Source organism: Stegodyphus dumicola, chromosome 4 (assembly GCF_044657685.1).
Source record: "Stegodyphus dumicola isolate Sdum_Otavi_A_Nest chromosome 4, ASM4465768v1".
NCBI lineage: Eukaryota > Metazoa > Arthropoda > Arachnida > Araneae > Eresidae > Stegodyphus > Stegodyphus dumicola.
Window position 1 is genome coordinate 96,051,512 of NC_140771.1, and position 22,466 is coordinate 96,073,977.

Below are 22,466 nucleotides of genomic sequence, written 5' to 3' on the forward strand. Positions count from 1 at the left end.
GTCCGAAATCTGGACTCGGCAGGACTTTGTTGATTCCGGGTTTGGGATTTTTTCGGATATTAGATCATCAGTTTAAATCTAGTAAGATGGCATGTAGAAATTATAAAATTAAAAATATGAAATCGTGATTTAAGAAATAATGAAGTATTTATTATCTAAAGGGTATCAAAATTTACAAAAAAAAAAAGCTTAATATTTATTTACCTTACTAAACATTTCTTTCAATGTAAGTTGTTTAAATTGCTTGGTTTTTTCTTGTCGTATACTTTCTCTTTAATTCTGTAAACAGACATAATCTCTTGTTTAGTTATATTGTTGAAGTCCTGTAACTGCTGTGTCGAGAATTCTGACTAACTTGTCAATTGAAATTTTTTCGTTTTCAGTTACTTCTCTAACACTTTCTTCACTATCGGTAGTGTTATTTTCTGGATCTAGAACCATAGTACAGATTTCGCCATTTATTAATTGATTATGATTGAAAAGCATTGTCATCACAATCAAAAGCTTCTTTTATATGAGGGCAATCCCCCAAAAAAGGTCTCCTATTTTTTGGGGACGTACAGAAAGTTTTAATACGGTTGTTGGCAACACTGTTGTGAGTGGTGCCTTCTCCGCTACCACATAAGCACGCAGGCGCTTCGCTCGGATGCTCAGTCTTGGCTTGGCAGCCATTCGAAATGAAGCTCCAGATAAACGTTGCCGCCAAGTGCGAAGTGCGCGCAGTTATTCGATTTTTTAACGCAAAATGCGTTAAACCAGTTGAAATTCACCGCCTATTGACGGAAGTGTATGGACAGTCGTGCATGGATGTCAAAAACGTTCGCAAGTGGTGTAGAGAGTTTACAGCCGGTCGTACTAAAGTTCATGACGAAGAAAGGAGCAGGAGGCCATCAATTGCCGACGAGACAATCGCGAAAGTTGTGGAACTCATGCGTAAAGATCGGAGGATCGCTCTGGAAGCTCTCTGCATTTTGGTTCCTGAGGTTTCCAGAAGCACCATCCACAGGATTTTAACGGAAAAGTTGCAATATTGGAAGGTGTGTGCAAGATGGGTGCTGCGTATGCTGACCGAAGACCACAAATGGCAACGGTTTGATTCTTCGCAGCTATGGAGATGAAAAGTCTTCTTGGACTCGATTGATGCTTCCTGAAGGGCACGGCGGCAAGCTGATATGACATGGGCATTGTAAAACTGCCACAACGTCTACAAAAATGCATTGACCGAAATGGCAATTATGTTGGAAAATAAAGCATTCTTCAATCTTTAAAGTGATGTAGCAATTATAGAAAATAAACGGTTCTTTGTATATCTAAAAATATAGGAGACCTTTTTTTTGGGGATTGCCCTCGTATCATCTTCATTTATTACCGCTTCTCCACATTTTTTTACAAAATCCGTTAATTGGAAAATTTCTCTTTGTTTTGCGATATCCGAAAACCTTTAAAATTTATGGCTATCATCTTCAGATTTGCCTATCGTTCATTATACATATTTGGCTATTCATCATGAGCTTGGTGACTAACAACAAGTTGTTCCATTAAATTTTATCTTGCTTCAATCATGCACAAAGGCAATTAAGCTTGAATTGTATTATTTTAGTTACTTATTATACTTATGTCTATTTTTTGCACATGCTTATTAGAGTTCTGAATAAATAAATTCCCACATATATTTAAGCCATATTGATGGCTGGCACTAGATATTTTACTGCCTGATGCAGTCTCTGTTGGTCCTAAATTCTGCGACCTGGTGCTGCCTTATGAGCCCTAGCGCTGGGTCTGGATTTATGTAAATAACAAATCAGTTATTCTTAATTCAAAGAGCCCTAAATGTAATCTTTGGTCTATGAGTATCATCAATAAAATCTATTTTTAGCATATGGAAAGAAATTTTTGTTAAATTTTTCCTCGTCAACAGTGTTTAGCAAATTTAACTTAAATCTGTAATCATCGCCAAGCATAATGTCAACATAATCCTTTGTTATTCAGTTACTAACATAAAAAATTTGTTTAGGCATTGCTACATGAGTCATTACTCAAGTTGTCATGTGTTGATAAACATGCGGTGATGAAAGGAAAGTATAATAAATTATGATTCGCCATGTTGGCTTCAGATCAACGATGTATCTATGCAAAATGTTTCTGTTTGAGATGTGTGCCAAGCAGATATGCAGCAATGGAACCAAATTACTGATAGTGTGAATTTATGCTAAAATGATTGTTTATTCACTAACAAGGTATTTTATTTAGTGTTAAAGTGAAATTAAGAATCGGGACTCTCCAGATGTTTTATTATGCGCGGAGGGAATCAAATGCCTATGCGTAAAGTCCTACGAAAAAATGCTGGTGGTTTTGAGGTCCGGATTTTAGATCATTCCGGATAATGGATGTCCGGATTTCAGACTTCATACTGTATTGTATTTTAGAAAAAATTTTCTATGAGGAATAGTTTTTCCTGTAATGTGAATTATTTCCAGTAATTCCTCAGCAACTTCAAGTTCATCAGTAACACCTTGTTCAAAAATGGTAAACTGTGCTATATCTATGATGACGGTGCTGTCGTCAACTGCTATTCGGAATGCAAGCTATGACTTTTTCATTTAACTGGCATCACACATGACTCACAATTTCACAATTTAATTAATATGTTCTGCTTACTATGTTGGCTGAGAAACTAGGATATTTAAATAATTGTTTTTTCTCAGAACAAAGAACTTCAGCAGATTTAATCAAACAAACTTTAACAAATTCACCGTCACTAAATGGTTTTATCTTTTTGCAGTGATGTGCACAAAAGCAAAACTTGCTTGAACTGTTGCTGCACTGGATTTATTTGCTTCCATGAAAGCATTTTTAAAAAGTGTAATTTTTCTTCTCTCAGTTTACCTTCCAACATTTCAAATTTTACTTTATGATTAGTTTCATAATAAGAACATAAGTTATATTCTTTTGCAACTGATATTCTCTTAATACAAATAAATTATACAGTTTTGTTTCACACAACACAACAAAAGTATGTAATTTGTTATTTATCTTGAAAAACACAGCCTTCTTCTGTCACTTTCATTGTACCCTATGTTAAAGACATCTCATACAGTTTAATTGCTTATTGAAAATCACAATTATATTCTTATTTACAACTTAATTGAGCATGATCATTTTTCATGTAAAAGCAACCCTCAAAAGTTTTGCATAATTTCATATGATTGTTATTGGTATACGTACATAGATCTAACAATAAGTACAAATAATAGGTTTTACTGGCTATACATTAATTTATCTTCAGCAATGTGAATTGTGTACCTGTACATACAGCTTACCAACTAGTTACTTACCTAAGGAAAGTAAATGTATCAACTCATTGGGGGCGTTTGAAATGGGCACACTTGAATATAAAAGTTCTACCTACTGTTGGCTGGTGAATAAATGTATTGTACTAATGCCCTTCTTTAGCCCAGTCATGCAGCCTGACATTGCAAATCTATTCAGTTTTTTCTTGCAATAGCACGCACTGATATAAACAAAATCCATGTATCTCTAATGCTGTTTAAATTTTAAATTGTCATTTTTGAAGATGTGATGATTAATGTCCTTTTTTTCTTAACCTCTGTTATTGGTCAGTCAGAGCACTGATGTGAGTGTTGCATATATACTTTTGACTGTGTGCCAGCTTCAAACTCTGTTGAAATGTAATAACTGCTGAAATGTTTTCTAGTACTTCTGTATTTTCTTAATAAGCACTATATTGCTATCCATTGTACAATGAATTTGTGCTGTATCGAAATCTGTAAGCACTGTATTAAAACATGATTAACTTAAATGTGTTGAGGGGGCTGCATAAATTGCCTTGGGGACTGCCAGTTTGAGACCACTGTACTGAAAAAAGACCTGCTATATCTTTATTACCTATCCCTTCTGAATTTTTAAAACTTAAGAAACATATTCTGACTTTCAGAAATTTATTTATAATATGTAGTTTTTGTTTTCAAGTTTTTATATTTTTAATTCTTTTATTCATACATTTTGTAATGCCGTTGTATTTAATTGCTTTGTTAGTATCTGAATTTGCTTTTTTAAGGAAATTATAGTGAATTTTGTGGTACATAAAGAAGTACACTCTTGGGTTTCCAATAAATGAAAAAATTAATGAAGTTTATTATTTATTCTATAATTTTGTATTTTCTGTCAAAAAAATGTATAATTTACTTTGTATCATATGTGAACATTTCTGATAAATAGTGCATTGTAGAATATTTGTAGTTACATTAATGTTTCTGGCTTTTTGTGTCATCAGATTCTAACTGTAACCCTACATAGTGAAAAAATGCTGACCTAATATAATCTTTCCACTAAAGATGTATTACATTTGTGGAAAAAGGAAATAAGTTTTTTTAATTATTACCGTATTTGCCGACGTATAAGATGCACCTTTTTTTCTTTGAAAATAGGTCTGAAAAACGGGGTGCGTCTTATATGTGGATACTCAGTTTTTGGTTACATTCATTTCTGGAAATTTCCTCTATTTGGAGTTATGTGATTTTTTTCTTGTTCCCTTGAGGAGTGTATGAATATTACAGTTATGTAGAGCTTAGTGAATGTGCATGCTCTGTCATCGACGATCACAGTTTGTTTAAACTTTCCAGTTTTTGTGAACGTCTTTTAAGTTTGTGAAATTTCTACTGTTAAATTTTCTTAAATTTGTTGGCAAGTTATGGCTCAAAAACAACGTCAGCATTGCTATCACATAGCATATGCTAAAGAACATGGAAACGGCTGCAGGGAGGCATTTTGGGCCACTCCCAACTAAGAAAATCATAAGAACTTTGCAGAATTATAATAATGAGTAATAAAGTTTTATCCTTCAAAAATGTGTATAAGAAATGGGGTGCATCTTATGCACCAGGAAATACGGTAATCTTTACATATTACTTGTTACATGTTACTTGCCTCTTACATGAATTTCAGTCTTACTTGTGTATTAGTCTGTAAAATTCTTTAATGATGATAGAATTGCATTGACTTTTGAATGATTGTGTTGTTTGCATCATATCAGTATAAACAAGTTAATTTAAAAAATCATATAATTTAGAAGATTTAGATCCGTTTTCAGTTTTTCTATTTATCTCTCTATCAAGCATTCAACTTGAAAGACATTATTGACTTCATTTACTAGTATGGAAATATTTTTTTCCATAGGAATGAAGATTACACTTCTGAAAGGCAATGCAGAAATGAAGTTAAAACCAATGCTGGATTCCGAGTTACTACTTTTGTATGTATATTTAGATAAATATGTAATTTTAAGATTTTTTTAAAATTTTAAATTGTGTTTCCTTCATTGGTAATACAATTTTTATATAATGCTTTTTTGTCCTAGCCATTACATTCTACATTATCTGCTTTTAACTTTGGATGGTTATTTGATATTGCTGCTTGGTAAGTTATAAATTTTTATAACTGTTTAACAAATGATGGCAAAAAAGAAAAAATGTACATTTAGGGGTCAATTTATGAGGTTCCAATTTCTCAAGTGAATAAACTGACATTCTCTCATTTTTCTTTTTCTTTCTTTCAATAGTTAGTTTTCAGTTGGCTCTGATTTTTTTTAAGGCAAATTTATAGTTTACATGCTACTGTTTCTTGAGTGTTTTTTCACTATGCATTTTATCCGGTACTGTTCATCTTCATTTAGAAAAGGGGGAATTTGGCTCCAGCTGCATTTTAAGTGCTAAATTGTGAAATTCTTGAAAAAAATCCTTGCTCGGTCTCTAGAAAATTGGTGAGGAAATCAGAAATATACTGACATGTGATTCCAAAGCTTCAACATATCATCCCAATGTCTTCTTTGCGCTAATTTTTATTCAAAATCATTTTCACATTTAGAATTTTACTAATGAATGTTTAACTAAAGATTAAATTTCTTTTTATTATATTATAATATAGGACATTTTGTGTCTTTTAAACTTATGTTTGCTTATCCTGAAAATTACTTAGTTCAGATAATGCTTGCTAGATCCATTGAAAGAGAGCAACTTGCATGATTTTCTAATTTCTTATGCTGCTTTGTTGCTTCTTCATTTCTTTGCTGAAATTTAGAATGCACAAAACGTTACAGAAATTATCTACTAGAAATTAAAATGCAGTAAAAGTGTGCATATTACTTTTTTTTTTTAAAAATGCAAAGACCGGTATTTTGAACTTCTTGTTTTAGAATTTAGTGTCATGCTGTAGTTGGATAAGTACTCAATGATGATTTCAAGATTTACACAAATATCGTTTATTGTACATTGCTTTCTACTATTCTATATTACAGTTATGATTAATAATAATAATAATAATAGATAGTTACAGTTACATATATAACATCTCCTTTTTTAACAGAAATAATAATAAAAATAAAATTATTCATATTCTTTTAAATAATGAGATTTTTTAGCAGTCCTACCAGATCGAGTAACGTAGTTATGTCCATTTGAAAAATTTAGTGATACAATAACTCTTTCAGTATTTGGTGGCACAACACTTTTATTAGCTTTTGAAGAACTTACAGGTACATCTAAATTTGAAGTGCTCCTGCTCAGATATCTCAGGTTCATCATTAACTTCATTCTCATGACTTTCATTTTCATAGTTGTTTTGTATTGCAAACTCTTTCTGATCAGTTCCTTTAAGAATTGTCTTCTGTTCCTTTCTACAATTCTTCCATCTGTTCCTATAATCCTGTATGAACATGGTCTTTCTGTTTCTTGTATAATTTTACCTATTTAATTTAGTTTTTTCCCTTTCTCTTTTATGTGCACATGATCTCCTACCTTCAGTAGTTTTAATGGTTTTGCATTCCTATCATAATAGCTTTTTGTAAAGTTTGTCTCTTCAGTAAATGTTGTTATGGTTTCATATTGTTTAGTTTGGATGAAATTCTCTTTTATAGGCATCAATCCATTTACTTTTCTTCCAAACATCAATTCTAAAGATGGCTTACTTTCATCTGAAATAGGAGAGTTGGAATATTCCAGTAATACTAAATATGGATCCTTGTTTTCAATTACAGCTTTTTATAACACTTGCTTGACAGTTTGAATATGTCTTTCAACCATTCCATTAGATTGTGGGTAATTTTGACTTGAAGTTCTGGTTTCAAAATTCCATCTTCTTGCCAATTCTTTAAACTTCCTGCAACTATAATGGGAACCATTATCTGAATATACTATTTTTGGAATACCATATCTTGCAAAAATTAATTTCAATTGCTTTATCACTGCTAAACATGACAAATCTTCCAAATGTCCAATTTCAACATATTTGCTAAAATAATCTATAACTATTAGATAATCCTTTCCTTGAAAGTAAAAGAGATCTGTTCCCAATACTTCCCATGTACCATTAGGTATTTCTTTAGATATGATTGGTTCTTTAGTATTAGCTTTTGTAAACTTAAACATGTTAGAAAATTCACTACCAAATCTTCAATTTCTTTTGACATTCCTCGCCAATATACACTGCTCGACATTGAAAATGCAACACCAAGAAGGAGTGGTCAGAAATTTATGCAAATTTTAGAATAAATGCACGTCGCTGAATTATGCGAATGATGTGAAATGCGCAGCTCGCTGACGCACGTGAAGTAACATATAAGGGAAGGAACGTGCAGAATGGGCAATATTCGTGTCATTATTTCTGCCAGACGAATTATCGAAGAAAGTTGGTTTTAGTTCCGGAGGATACGTGTTATAGGAGAGAATACCAGGCCGTCGTCAACAAAGTCACTTCCAGCAGATAGACGATTTTACGAGGGGTATGGTGAACGGACTGAGAAGGCCGGGTTGGTCCTTATGTCAAATTGCAGCTAATACCCACATGGATGCGAGCACGGTGCATCGGCTATGACGAACATGGTTGGAGCAAGGAAATGTGGGAAGAAGGAGGGGTAAGGTGCAGCCAGAGTGACGTCAGCACGTGTGGATCTAAGCATCCGCCGCCAAGCTATGGCTGTCCCTCAAGTCACTTGTACCGCGATTCTGCAGCATGCGCAAGATACTCTGGATGTTCCCGTGTCGACCAGAACCATTTCCCATCGATTTGTTGAACGTGGCTTGCACTCATGGCGTCCATTAAGAAGACTGCCATTGATCCACAGCATAGACCCCACCATTTAGAAGGGTGCCGGACTGGAGCGATATGGATGACAGAAAGGCGAAACGTCGTGTTCTCAGATGAGTCACGCTTCTGTTTATCCAGTGACAGTCGCCGCATACGTGTGTGGCGCCGACGTGGAGACAGATCTATTCCAGCAGTAACTGTGGAACGCCCCACCGCGCGACAGCGTGGCATAATGGTTTGTAGCGCTATTGCCTACGATTCCAGGTCACCTCTAATTCGTATTCAGGGCACTATGACGGCCCAACGACACTTGGATAATGTACTGCGGCAGGTGGCAATCGCCTACCTTCAGAGGCTGCATGATGCCATTTTTCAGCAGGATAGCGCCTGACCTTACAGTGCTCGCATCTGCCAACATGCTCTGCAAGGTATACAGATGCTTACCTGGCCACCGTACTCTCTTGACCTGTCACCAATCGAACATGTGTGGGGTGTGATTGGATGCCGTTTGCATACTCTGCCCCTGCCTCGTTCAGAAGACGAACTGTGGCAAATGGTTGAAAGAGAATGGAGAACCTTCCCTCAGGACACCATCCGCACTCTTCTTCGTGCATCGTTGTCTGCGGTGGTCCTACATCCTACTGAGCTGACGCCGTTCTCACCCTGTATTCTGACTATCTTTTTGAAATAAAGATCACTTATTGCTGCATGCTGTCTCTGTCGTTTTTCCAAATTTCATCACTTTCTGACCACTCCTTCTTGGTGTTGCATTTTCAATGTCATGCAGCGTAAGCAGTGTATTTCGCTTGCTTTGTTCTTGCATTTTACTACTTCTAAATGACCATAATGATGAATTCTGCTTAACATATCTTTTCGTAAACTTCTTGGTGCAGCAACACAGGAATTTTTAAATATTAATCCATTTGCTTCTGATAGTTCTTCTCTGAAGTTAAAATATGGTTTTGCCAGTTCTAAAACCATACATTTTTCATCTGGCCATCCAGTTTTAATTAATTTTCTTAAACTTGTAATTCTTGATCGTTTTCTGTTTCCAGTTGAAAATTTTCCATTTTGTCTTTAGATATTAGTATACATTCTACAACCAATCCAACATGAGCTTCTATGTCTCCTTCAAAGAAATCAGATCCTTTATCAAATGATCTTGATAATGCATCCACTATAAAAAGTTCTTTTCCTTGTTTATATTTTTTCTTAAACTGATACAGTAATCTTATATGCATTCTTTGTAATCTTATTGGGCATTTATTTAATGGCCTTTTTAAAATTGATTCCAACAGTTTATGGTCACTTTCCACTGTAATATATTTTCCGAATATATACTGGTGAAATTTCTCACATGCAAATACAATAGCTAAAGTTTCCTTTTCATATTGAGCATAATTCTTCTGTGTATCTGTTAATGCCTTAGATGCATATGCTACTGGTAAATTATTCTTCAGTAAGACTGCTCCTAGTCCTTCTTGAGATGCGTCTGCAGATAAAACTACTAGCATACTTCTATCATAATAATGTAAACTGGTTTATTTACTAAGACATCCTTTAGGCTTCTAAATGTTTTTTTTTTTTTTTTTTTTTTTTTTTTTTCATGTGTTGCATTCCAGTTCCAGATAACAAACGACAAATCTCTTAAACATGGATGTCAATTCTGATACGTTAGATATAAATCTAGAAGCATATGTAATCATTCCTATGAAAGTTTCTAATTCTTTGACATTTTTTGGTGGTTTTTATATCTAAAATAGCCTTAATTTTGTCTCCATCTTTAGAAAATATGTACCTTATATATTTCACTTCATTTAGCCCAAATTTACAATGATTTAAATTAAATTTAACATTCTTTTCTATGGCTTTGTCCAACAACGTCTTTAATCTTCAATCATGTTCTTTTTTACCTTTTCCCCAAACTAGTAAGTCATCTATATATATTTGAACTCTTTCTAAATCACTAAAAATTTCAGAAAAACTTCTGGTGATGAGCTCAGTCCGCATGGCAACCTTGATGTAGTAAATTCACAGCTGGAATCTGACAGTTTAATTTGCCAAAATGCTTTGTTTGTATCTAAGATACTAAATACCTACACATTTGTCATTTGAGTTGAAGTTTCTTCAAAGGTTGGTATGTGATAATGTTCTCTCAGTATATTTTCATTAAGGTGCTGAGGATCTAAACACACTCTTAAATTACCATCCTTTTTCCTTACTACCACTAATGAGTTCATGAATTCTGTTGGTTAGTTAACTTTCTTTATAATATACCATCTTTTTCCATTCTTGCTAATTCCTTTTTTAATGGACTTAATAAGCTAAGTGGAATTTTCCTACAGGGTTCTATTTTACCAACAGCTCCTGGTTTTAATTTAATATGATATGTATATCCAGTTAAATTCCCAGTTCTTTAAACAAATCTTGATATTCTTTTAAAGATTCTGGTAACTTTTCATTGGAATCAGGATTTACTGTACAAATCCTTTGTATTAGGCTTAATTTTTGCAATGTAGGTAAACCTAAATAACTGGAACAGTTTTATCACATGCTACAACTTGAAATTCTACTTCGTCCTTGTCTTCTTTCGATGTTTCACATAATAATTTACATTTTCCAACTACATCAATTCTAGTACCATTGTAATTATTTAAAGTGACTTTTGATTTAGTCAAATGTTTATCTCTTAAATTTAATTGTTTAAATTTAGGCAATGGTGACACATTACACTGAGCACCAGTATCCAACTTAACAAATAAATATTTGTATTTACTTTGTCTTTCAAACCATTATGTTCTAATTTTAGAAAATGGAATTTGTATCGTCTACTGACCCTAAAATATATTCATTATCATTATAATGCAACCCATACTCTAAATTATTCTGTACAACATAAACATTTTTATAAGTGCACATTTTAGGAAAGTGATTTTTCTTTTTACAGTACAAGCAAATCTTATTATAAGCAGGACAGTTGTATAACTTATGAAAAGTTCCACATTTTCTAGATGGTTTTTGGATTATTATATGCATTCCCTGGATAGTTTGAAAATGATTTAGTACATTGTTGCTTTTGTTTTACATGATGTTTTTTCTTACAAGACTGACGTTTTTCCTCTGAAGGTGTAATTTTATTCCGTTTTATCAGTTCTGTTTTATTTTCTTCAGTTAAAGTTTTCAGCTGAAGTTCTGCTAATTCAGAAGCCTTACACATTTTAATACATTTCTTAAATGTTAACTGATCTTCCTTTAATAACCTAGCTTTAAGATTTTTATTTAGATTGCCACTTACCATTCTATCTCTTATTAAACTATCTTTTAGTTCTGCAAATCTATAGTTACTACTTAATTTCTTTAAATCTGTTAAAAAATCATCAAGCGATTGACCTAGATATTGTGTTCGACAGAAAAATATATGTCTATCAACACTTTTGTTTGCTTTCATAATTTTTCAAAGCTTTTGATTACTTTCTCAACATCCTTCTTATCTTCTTCACTTAAATTAAAAGTATTAAACTTTTTAACTGCCTCTTCGACAATAATATGCAATAAAATAGCTACTTTAATTTCAGTTGATTTAGTAATACCACCAGAGGCTAACATATAAATTTGGAATTTTTGTTTCCACTTCTTCCAATTTTCGCTTAAATTACCTTCGAAATGTAGATTACTTGGTGGCTTTAATAAATCCATATTTAATTTAAGACTTTAAATAATTTATATGTATGTATTTTTAGCCACTTCAAATAAAAATAAACAACGCACTTACCAGCAGGGAAGTTTCCATTTCACTGTAAACCAATGATTTTCCCATGATGTTTTAGTTTAGAATGTCTTTACTGTTGTTCACAAGTGACACTATGGCTCACTACGCCATGTATTGTTTTTATATGTTGGATAAGTGCTCAATGATGATTATAAGATGTACACAAACATCATTTATTCAACATTGCTACTCTTCTATTCTAGATTACAGTTATGATTAATGATAATAATAGATACAGTTACAGTTATAACACATGCCATGCAATAAAATTTGCATTAAAAACTACTTTTAAAACATTGTAACAGAATACTGGTGCAGCAAACAAAGTGAACTTGAGCCCAAAATATCAAAAATTAGGAAGCATTATTTTCTTTCAATTATTAAATGATTACTGTTTGCTAAATCACCTGAACTAGAGATAGACTGTTTAAAATAAACAGATTTCCAAATTCTTGTTCAGTTTTGTAGCTAATTAATTATTTATAGATTTTTATATTTCAAATTCAGTGCCCAAGTGCAATTTGATGGCATATTTAAGTGTGCTCTCATTTAAATAATATAATTTTACTTTTTGGCATTTAATTGAATTTAATTTCTTCTTTGCCAAAGCAACTGAAATTAGTTTGATGTTTGAAACTGTTTATATGCAAACCATTTTTTAATTTAGTTATAAACCATGTTTTCTTTGGAATTTTTCAATGAAAATAATCATAATTATATTATTTCTTTAGAAATTGTATAGGTTGTTCCATTATTTTTTATATTCTATACAATAGTGTTAGTTCTATACAATAGTGTGTATAAATATATCTTTACTATGAAAGCATGCTTAACATTCTTCAAATATGTTTAAACGTTTCATATTTATGTTAATATCAAATAAATCTTCGTTTTATAATTCAAAGGTTAAGAGTTTTGAATTTTCCTCTTTGATATTAATTGCAGCTATTATGTAATCAGTTTGGAAAGAAAGTGTATAAGCATTTAAAATATAGCTCTTTTATAAGTATGTTGTTTATATTTTAACTTGTTTCCATTTCTTGATGTGCATTCAGTGCCGATATATTGGACTTTACTTTGTGTATTGTTATAATTCTGAAAAATTAGCTCTGTGTGGCCAAAATTTTGAAATTGTTTATAATGTCCTTGCTGTGTTAAAACCTACTATTTTAAGAAACTGTTTTGTACAATTTTATGTATATACTAACTTCACCCATTTAATGAATATAGATTTACAGTATCAATAAGACATACCTCAAAGTAAAAGTTGACTTTATTTCTATAGTACAACCTTCCAGATTTAAGCAACTGCACGTTGCTAAATTTGAAACACTGTGGAATTTAAAACATGAGCAATTAAAATTCAAATTAATGTAGTAATGAAATTATACCACTGTGTATTATATATTTTAGTATATAGTATTCTGATGTCTTATTTTTTATTTTATTTATTTTTTCTTCTTCAGGAATTGTCCGTATGGAATTCTAACTTTTTGTTGTTTTTAATTGTCAATTTTGGGCATTCTACCTGATGATTAGAGCAGTTGTTTTCTTCTGAATTTTATGTATGGCTGTTAGAATATTAAGTAGATTTGATTTTTTTTAAAACATCTGTTGTTTTAATAAACATTTTAAAAATCTTATCAATTCGATAAATCAATATTCTGGATTTTTGTATAAGTATCAATAAAAATCATCTGAATATCAGAATTTTAATATTAAGTAAGTGGTATATCTTATACAATTTGAAAACAAATTTTTAAAATTTAGATGCTGTCTTCTTCTTCTTTTTTTTTTTTTTTTTTTTTTTACTTGCACTCTTTAAATATTTTTGTGATATTTTATGTTAAATATTCCTGTGACGTTTTATATTAAAAGTCCTTGTGATATTAAATAATATTTTTAGAAGTTGTCCATTTCTGTTAACTTTTCCTCTATCAAAATATTTTAATCAATAAAGTGTTTAAGTCGTGCAGTGTGAAGGAAGAACTTGTCTCTTTTTTCATCTTAGTAGCAACTTAAGAAATTAATTTTCATCAAAAAAATCCTTTTATGAAATAAAAAATAATTATTATTTTTTAATAGGTCACAGTTAAAGTATTGGCTCTTAAGGTATGTTTTCAAATAATTTTTGCTTAATGAATTACTTCAAATAAATATTTAATAAATCACTGTTAATAATATCACACTGTTTTATTTCAATTAGTTTTCTTCAGCTGCTGAAAATTCCAAAGACAGAAGCTGCACCTAAGTTCTATGAGGTGTCAAACAATACTGTGTGCACTACACGAGAGGTTCAGTATTATTGGGGTAGATGGGGTAGGAGCTACAGTGGAGATATGTTTTGCATCAATTGCACCAGGTGAATAAAACACTACATGCAGTGTGGTCCCCCCCCCCAATTTCAGAATTTAAATATATGTGAAGTGACCAGATTTCTCCAAAGCCAATGTAGGATAAAACAGTTTCAGCAGTTGGGGGACATTTTATTTAAAGCATAATTTTACTATTTTTGATAGATAATATGCTTAATCTGTCCCCAGTTGCTCACATTTTACAGTGAAACCTCTCCCAGATGATTACCTTTTTCTGTGAAGCTGCTTCATAGAATGCAGTTATCAGTAATATTCAATATTTTGTGTTCATTTTAATTTTTTGAAATACTGTCCACTTTGAGAGATTGACATCAAAAGAGGTTTCATTTTATGTACTATGAAAGAGGCATTGTATTAAGGCAGTTGCTTTTAGAAAGCAAAGTTCGCTTAATATTCTTATAGATTTGAAAAAACATTATTGTTCTAATTATTGGTAAATCTCACTCCATTTCAGTTTTATACTGGGATAATTCAATTTTTCTGGTATTTTTTAAATATAATACTTCATTAAATAGTTTATCAGTAATTATCCTATGTAAAGATATTTTCTGTTATATGCTTACATTTTACAATATTTTCAAGGTGATCCATTTAAAATTCTTCAGTTGCTTTAATTTCACGTTCATTTTCCAATATGAACTGCAATAGAAGACTTAAATGTAAACTTTCACAACTGGAATGGAAGTCCACAAACTTTTTCAAAAACCATTCTGTTACACATTTCCATGTTTTATGAAATATTTATGTTTACTAAAAGCATAATTATTTGAGTTTTGATTGTATTTTTGTTCCCACAAAAATGTCATGATGATAGGAGTGTCATTAACAAGTTTCATGGCAAATATATTTTCAAAATTTCAAGAATAGTTGCATAATGCAGGATATTGCATGGGATATATCCTGAAATGAGACCCTGCAGTGAATGTAGCACTGTCTCACACAACCTGGAGCATCTGGTCACTTTAATATAAATAATGTGTCATTCTTTGCTATCAGATAATATCAACTTAATTGCTACTGCAAATAAGATCTCAAATAAAATGAATAACACAACAACCTTGAGTTTGGCATAAATTTAAGTCAAGATCTCAATCGATTTCAAGGGCAAACAGATACAAATCCCTTTTCATCAGGAGCAAAGAAATCTGCAAGGTTCCTGATGAAGAGGGATCTGTAGCTGTATGCCCTTGAAATCGATTGAGATTGTGACTTAAATCTCTGCCAAACTCAAGGTTGTTGTATTACTAATTTTATGTTTCAGTGTGTTTCCCTTCTGCTTTCAAGATCTCAAATATCAAAGTGTGTGAAAGATTTCTGTTTCATAGACATAGTGAAATGAATATGAAGAAAGGCTAACTGAGCTGTAATAAAAGTAAAGATAGTCTAGTGATTTATATCATCATACGAGTTTTTCTTCCTTAACGTTTATGATTAAATCTTTAAACATGGCTTCAAAGATATTGCTAATTAAAACACAAAGAAACTCTAGATTTCATTCTTTAAATAAAAGTTATTATAGGATACAAAGGGCTTATCACAGCTAAAATACAAAATATTTGAATGCTAATTACGGCATTCCAGAACTGGTTTCTGAAATCAATTCCAGTCCAAATATTAGTTTATCAACAGTCTTATGGTATGTCATTTAATTTATCTACAGTGCTCATGTTATGTGATATACATGTTGCAACCTTTTCTTAACATTCTTTTGGCATGGATGAAAAAATCAGAGCAAGAAGTGTCTCAGTTTATAATAAGAGACATGCTGTAAAAATATTTTACTCAAGAAAATTAGGAATTTGTATTCCATTGATCCATCATGAAGTAGCTGTATGAATTTGGGCTTTTCAGTATATCCTTTTTAACATGCTGTAGAGGTATTCATTGCATTAGAAACAAAACAATGGTAGAAAAACTTCAGGAGCAGAAACTTTTTAAAATTAACGTGTAAACTATTTTCCCCTCGTTTATCTGTTTTATTTTTTTATCAATTTATGTAATTTGCATTTGTCAATTATTAAAATGTCTGTTTTTAATGTTGATTACCTTGATTTATGAAAGGGGCATATAAATGTGCAATGCTAACAATTTTCCAGTTAGGCTTCACATTGAAAAACTGTCATGTTGCTGTGTGTATATCAGCTGAATTTTTTAGCAGTGCTGTTCAGTATGTTTTTATACCAAACTACCTAAACTGTACTAGATCTATGCATAGTTTATAAAATTAAACAACTTTAATGTAAAAACAGGTGGCTTCATAATTCACTTTTAATTTGCCCAGTATCACTGTTTCATGGGCAAAGTAAAAGTGGTAGCAGAAGTAGCAACTTTTTACCAAAGTGATTATTTTACTATGTTTACATATATTTTAGATTCTGATAATAATATGTTTTTAACTGTGATTAAAAAAAAAGTACAACAAACTTGCTGCAGTCTATAAATTTCAGTAATATTTTCCATTCAGGGCTGTCCTATTTATCCAAACCATGTGGTAGAATTAAAAAATGTCAGAATTTCTATTGGATGCCTAGTTCCAGCTCCATTTGAAAGTTGCTATCTTGTATTTAGTATTAATGATTTGATTAAATGTCACTGTTAATTTATTATTCCATGTCTAATTTTTTCATAAAAATATGCCTTTGCTAATTGTTTAGATACCTCATAGGGTTCATGCTACTCAATACTAATGTGAAATGCCCTCCATCTGTCAAGCAATAAAGTAGCTGAACAATGGTAGTTTGGTAAGCGGTTCAAATCCTGGTGAATGGGCTGGCTCCATAGATTTCTGCGTGTGTAACATGTATACAAACCAGTTTTCCTTAGAAAGTCCTCCACGAAGGCATGCATTCCCTTAAATAGATAGTTATCAAGTGCTTTGCTATTAAACAAATAAACAGACAAATCTCAAATATTGCTTATAGTATTAGCATAGCTTTCATAATTTTTTACATTTTATCCTATTGCTTATCTATGAGATGCTTCAAATAGAAGTTCAGACAATGGGAAACTTGCTGGATGCTTTGCCTAAATTAAACAATTCACTTCTATGGTATTGATTTTCAAGTGGAATTTATTTTGAACAAAGTTCAGTACAATAAATTGTAACAAATACTAATTTATTAAATGCATTGCTAATTTTCTATTGGATTTCATACTTTTTTAAAATCATTAGATGTCTTGTTCCATTGTTATTATGCATGTAATAAGAACTTTTTACTAAGTGTATTAAAATTTTGGAATTTCTTATGCAGTGTATTGCAAGTTATTTTTGTTTATATATATATATATATATATATATATATATATATATATATTTTTGATATGCTATGTATATTTTCTTTTTTCTTTCTAAAGGCAATATTCATTGGCAAAAGTGGGACAGATGAATGCTTTATTGTTAGTAACTTCAAAACCATGTGATCCTAACTTATGTGAACCTAATTATCCATTGCTAAAAGCCAAAGAAGAAGGTCTGAAACTTTTTTGAAATTTCTTAATGCTGTTTTTTTCCCCTTTCTTCCCAGGAATATTATAAATATGTTTTAATTCTGTTACCATTTAATTTTTGATAAATTATAGATACAATAGAAATACAGTTGGTTGTAGGTTAATTATAGATACAACTGAAGTACATTAGGTTTTTGATGTACAGAATTCCCATTTATCTGGAAAATCATGAAATTCATAAAAATGAAAAATGCTAGGTGTAAATCCGAATATTTTCACAAAAAGGCCAAGAAAATAAAAATATTGAGCAATCCTCACAAGTAATTAAAACTTCATGTTTCCAGTAGTAATAAAAACAAATAAAGAAAAACTGTCTTTCTTAACCTGTTGAGAAGTGTGGCCTTTTTGTATTTGCTCATAACCTGTATTTAAACAGTATTTATGAACTAAATTTCTAATTATTTGTTTTAGTCTCTGTTTTCATAAACTTCCAGTCATTAAGATGGTACTTGCATCATTAAAAAGAGTAAGAGAACAAGATGTTTTAAATTATAAGCTAATATGTATGAAATGATAAAAAATCTCGTGACTAGAATAAAATGGTACTGCTTCCCAAAGGGGTTAAGAAAAGAAATCAAAAATTAGGTTGGCTTTCACCGATCAGTGAAATTTTTGCTGTGTTATGCCAACAACACACAGCGGTACTTGAAGGTTACTACAGTACAAAGTCTTTAATCCGGACTCGTCGGGACTTCAGCGAATCTGGATTAGGGGTTTTTCCGGATTACAAATCATCATACAAAAAAAAAAAAAAAAGCTTAATATTTATTTGTTTACTTTATTAAACATTTCTTTCAATGTAAGTTGTTTAAGTTGCTTCATTTTATGTGTTAATACTTTCTCTTTAATTCTATAAACAATCATAATTTCTTGTTCAGTTACAACGTTCCGCTGTTCAAGTCCCGTAATTGCTTTGCCGAGAATACCGACTATCTCGTCAATCAAAATTTTTTCGTTTTCACTAACCTCTCTGTTACTTTCTTCATGCCTTTATCCATTTTTTGCAGCAATTCTCACTTTCTGTTTGATGGACATCGAAACATGCTTTCACTTTGTAGATCCTTTGGCAGCTCCAGAATCGGAAACTCTTTTTGACATAATCGGAAGTTCAAGCTTACTTTTTATAAAATTGCTCTGACAGTCTCCAAAAAATAATAAGCCGGATCCCATTAGAAGATTAAGGAACAGCGCAATCTGCAACATTAACTGAAATAGATAATTAGATAATTTTAGCCTAGCTTATACCGTCCGTTATACATTAAACGTGCATGCATAAACATATTATGCATATGCATAAAGGTATTATGTGCATGTGTAAACGCTATGCATGTTCAGAAAGTTTGTAGCTTTGAGGTCCGGATTATGGACATCCGGATTAAACACTTTTTACTGTACTTGAAGGTTACTTAACAGCCATCAAAATATAGTTATCTTGATCTGTTGTTTTTGCAGAAAATGTTTCTTTCTCATATATTATGTATAATTTTATCAATCCATAGCTCTCAAGTCCACCTGCTGGTGAGCTATTATTCATCCTTCCTTTCAGATACAAAATTTACTATCTCCCCTGTCTTTAGAAATCACCTTAATGTCCATTTGGTGGTGAACTATTATTCATCTTTCCTTTTAGAAACAAAATTTACTATTTCCCTTCTCTTTTGAAATCACTATATTGTGTGGTTGTACATCATTATGAATAACTGTATTGGTTAAAGACTTTTAATCAAGTGTAATTCTTAATTACCCAGTTTTATTTAGGATGCTGTAGACATAATATTTCTTAGGAATGATGTATTGTTATAAATTTCTTTTGCAAATTGGGTATTTTTTTTAAATCTGATATTTACTTTTAAACTCTGCCTTTTGAATGATTTAGTATGCATATTTCCTTGATATATTTCTTTCATTTGCTTCGTAATAAATAAGTATATTTTTAAACATTTCGCTATATTCTGTAATATATTCATAAAGCCTTTTTCATAAAACTAAATTTTGTCATAAATTTTTAACATACTTCTTGATAAACAAAAGAGTTCAAATTGTGTACATACACTGTTAATTGATGATAATGCGATGAGGTGAAGAAATTATTTCAAAATTTAATTTAGATTTTTTTTTCTTTGATGTTTAAATGATTTTTTGAACATATTTTTGTTTAGCAAACGAACTAAATAATGTCAGAATTTTACTGTTTGCACAATTGAATGGAGGGGGGGGGGGACTTTTCGTTGAAACTTTTATCAAAACTGTACCTTCATTTCTGAATTTTTGAAAATTGCTTGAATGTTTAGATTTGATGTTTATGATTTTAAAATTTCAACATCTAACAACATGTCAGATATAAAGTTTATTCACAGATTATGAAATAAACTTTTTGCTCTCTCTTTAAAACAAGAGGGTTTAAAAAATATTTATTGAGTGATTTTCTGAATTTTGTTTAAATGTTTTGCAGTCTGAAACAGGTGGAATTAAGAAGGATTTTTAAGTTTGCCATCTTGGTGCACTTAATGATAAATTAACAGTACTCATTTTTTTTCATTTTAGCTTTCAAGTAAAATATTATTGTAACTTTGTTATTGCATCCAATTTCCAAAACTGCATATTTAAAGTGATTTCTTTGTTCTGAATGATGTTTAGTTATTTTTCTGTATTTTGTATTTTCCGTATAATTTATTGCTAGTGTTTTATTATTAACCATCTAAAACCGGACGGAAATTCTCATAATATAGCCTTCAGACTGGCACGATCCGAAACAGTTTTGTCCCCTCTTTGACAATTTCCTAATGAGAAAAGTCGTTAGTCCCCCTCCATAGATGCAGTAAAATTTACATGTTTGTCGGACACTGTACCATAGTAGATGGGTTGCTAGATTTGGGTTTTTTCCGATGATTATTTTGCTTTCGTTTAAATGAATATCTAAATAAATAGTGCATAAATAAATATGCAGTACTGGATGCATATCCAATGCACTATTTATTTAGAACAAAATGTATGCACTCACTATTTCTGATCAATCTCGTAAATAATTTGTGAATTTTTTAACTTTGTTTTCACTCTTCATTTATATTTCATATTTTCGTACTAGAAATTAGAAAACAAGAACAAAATTTTACAAAATATAATAAATACGAACTAGCTTTGTAAGTCTGCCGGCTGGAATGTGATTTTTAATCACATATTTTCATTAACAAAATAATGGTAATGACTAATTTAATGAAATAATAGTAATCATATTTATTACCATTAGATGATTAGATTTTGAGATGAATTTACAGCAATAATTAAGCTTTACATGACAATAACAGAGATTTAAATCTGTTTTTTTCGATAATTTTGTTATTATAATATAAAAAAGAAAATCCGAGATACATTGGTTGCATTTCATCACTTAACCTTAACAAATATTACATTGGACTATCAGGCAAAGGAGATATATCTTTAACGAGAATTTTTCTTTGTAAAATTGGCTTTTGTTTATATTAGCAGAGAAAAAAAATCTGTGACCTATACATGCAGTCATCAAAAGTATTTTTCAGAACAGTTTTAAATGTTCATGAAGAATTAATTATAGGTCAATTTCTTTTCATAGGTAGAAATTTCGTCTAAAACCATCGTTATATCCAAGGTTGAAGTCTATTTCATTTTCAACGAATATTCTATTTGCACATAATATATTTTCTAATTTATTTTAGAAAGAGTAATCTTTCACATTTTCAAAAGAATAAGGATATACTGGGTGTTGACACTTACGATGTAGTAAATCTGTTTTTCATATTTCTTCCAGTAATGAAAACATTTACCCTGGAATGTTTTCAAAGCAAAATTAAGAAAACCGTTTACGACAAATTTTGCATAAAGTATCTTCTCGTGTATTTTTTTTATTTAAAGTGCGAAATTTTCTCTTTGAAAATATAAAAAATCATGAATGGAGCAAAATTAATTCATGAGAAATAACTTTGAAATGCAATAATTCCATTGTAATATGAAATAGTGGAGAAAAGTGCAATACAGTTTATTTATTCACAAAAAAATTCCCTCATATGCGTAATTTATGTACTGTCAATTGAGAAATATAGGTTAGTAAATTAAACCGGTTATTTCGATACTTTTTTTTTTTTTTTTTTTTTTTTTTTACGAGCGCTTCAGTAGAGCGGTAAAGGTGGCCGAACACTTGTAGCTCGCTCGGGTTTGAATCCAGGCTAAAGGGTTGGATTCATGGTTTTTGTGTAACGTAAATGCAAGCCAGCTTCCCTTAGAAAGTCCTCTGCGAAGCCATCCCTCCCCTTATACAAGTAATTGTTGTATGCTTTGATGTAATTCAGTAAGCAAACAAAATTAATCCAATCAAACCCGAAGAACAGGTTGATTACATGTGCAGTTTTTCACCAGGAACATAAATTCTAGCAATTTTCTCTTAAAAAAGGTTTACACGAAAGCATCCATTCCCTTAAGCAGATAGCGTTCGCATGCTTTTCCATAATTCAATCCTAATTCTCATACATTTAATAGTAAGTTGACATACACCTTACTACAGACAAAATAACAAGCTTTTTTAAAGATTTTTTTTTTTTATTAACTTGTCTGAATTCCCTTTATCTCTTGAGGAGTATAAGAATTTCAGCAAATAAAACTGGCTGAAATTTTATACAATGGAACTGATGTTTTGATTCAATTTAGAAGTAATGTGAGCTTTACTGATATTTAAACACTTTTTG

At 31.1% G+C, this 22,466-nt stretch overlaps 1 protein-coding gene across 1 annotated transcript in view; it reads left to right on the forward strand.

Moving 5' to 3' along the window:
- LOC118204800 (voltage-dependent calcium channel subunit alpha-2/delta-1-like) overlaps positions 1-22,466 on the forward strand; it is a 154,392-nt gene that overhangs the window by 112,969 nt on the left and 18,957 nt on the right. Inside the window, exons 32-36 of the mRNA XM_085815242.1 lie at positions 5,197-5,272; positions 5,378-5,436; positions 13,955-13,981; positions 14,076-14,231; positions 17,599-17,714. Coding sequence (XP_085671368.1) covers positions 5,197-5,272; positions 5,378-5,436; positions 13,955-13,981; positions 14,076-14,231; positions 17,599-17,714 — 434 coding nt within the window. The remainder of the gene's footprint in view (positions 1-5,196; positions 5,273-5,377; positions 5,437-13,954; positions 13,982-14,075; positions 14,232-17,598; positions 17,715-22,466) is intronic.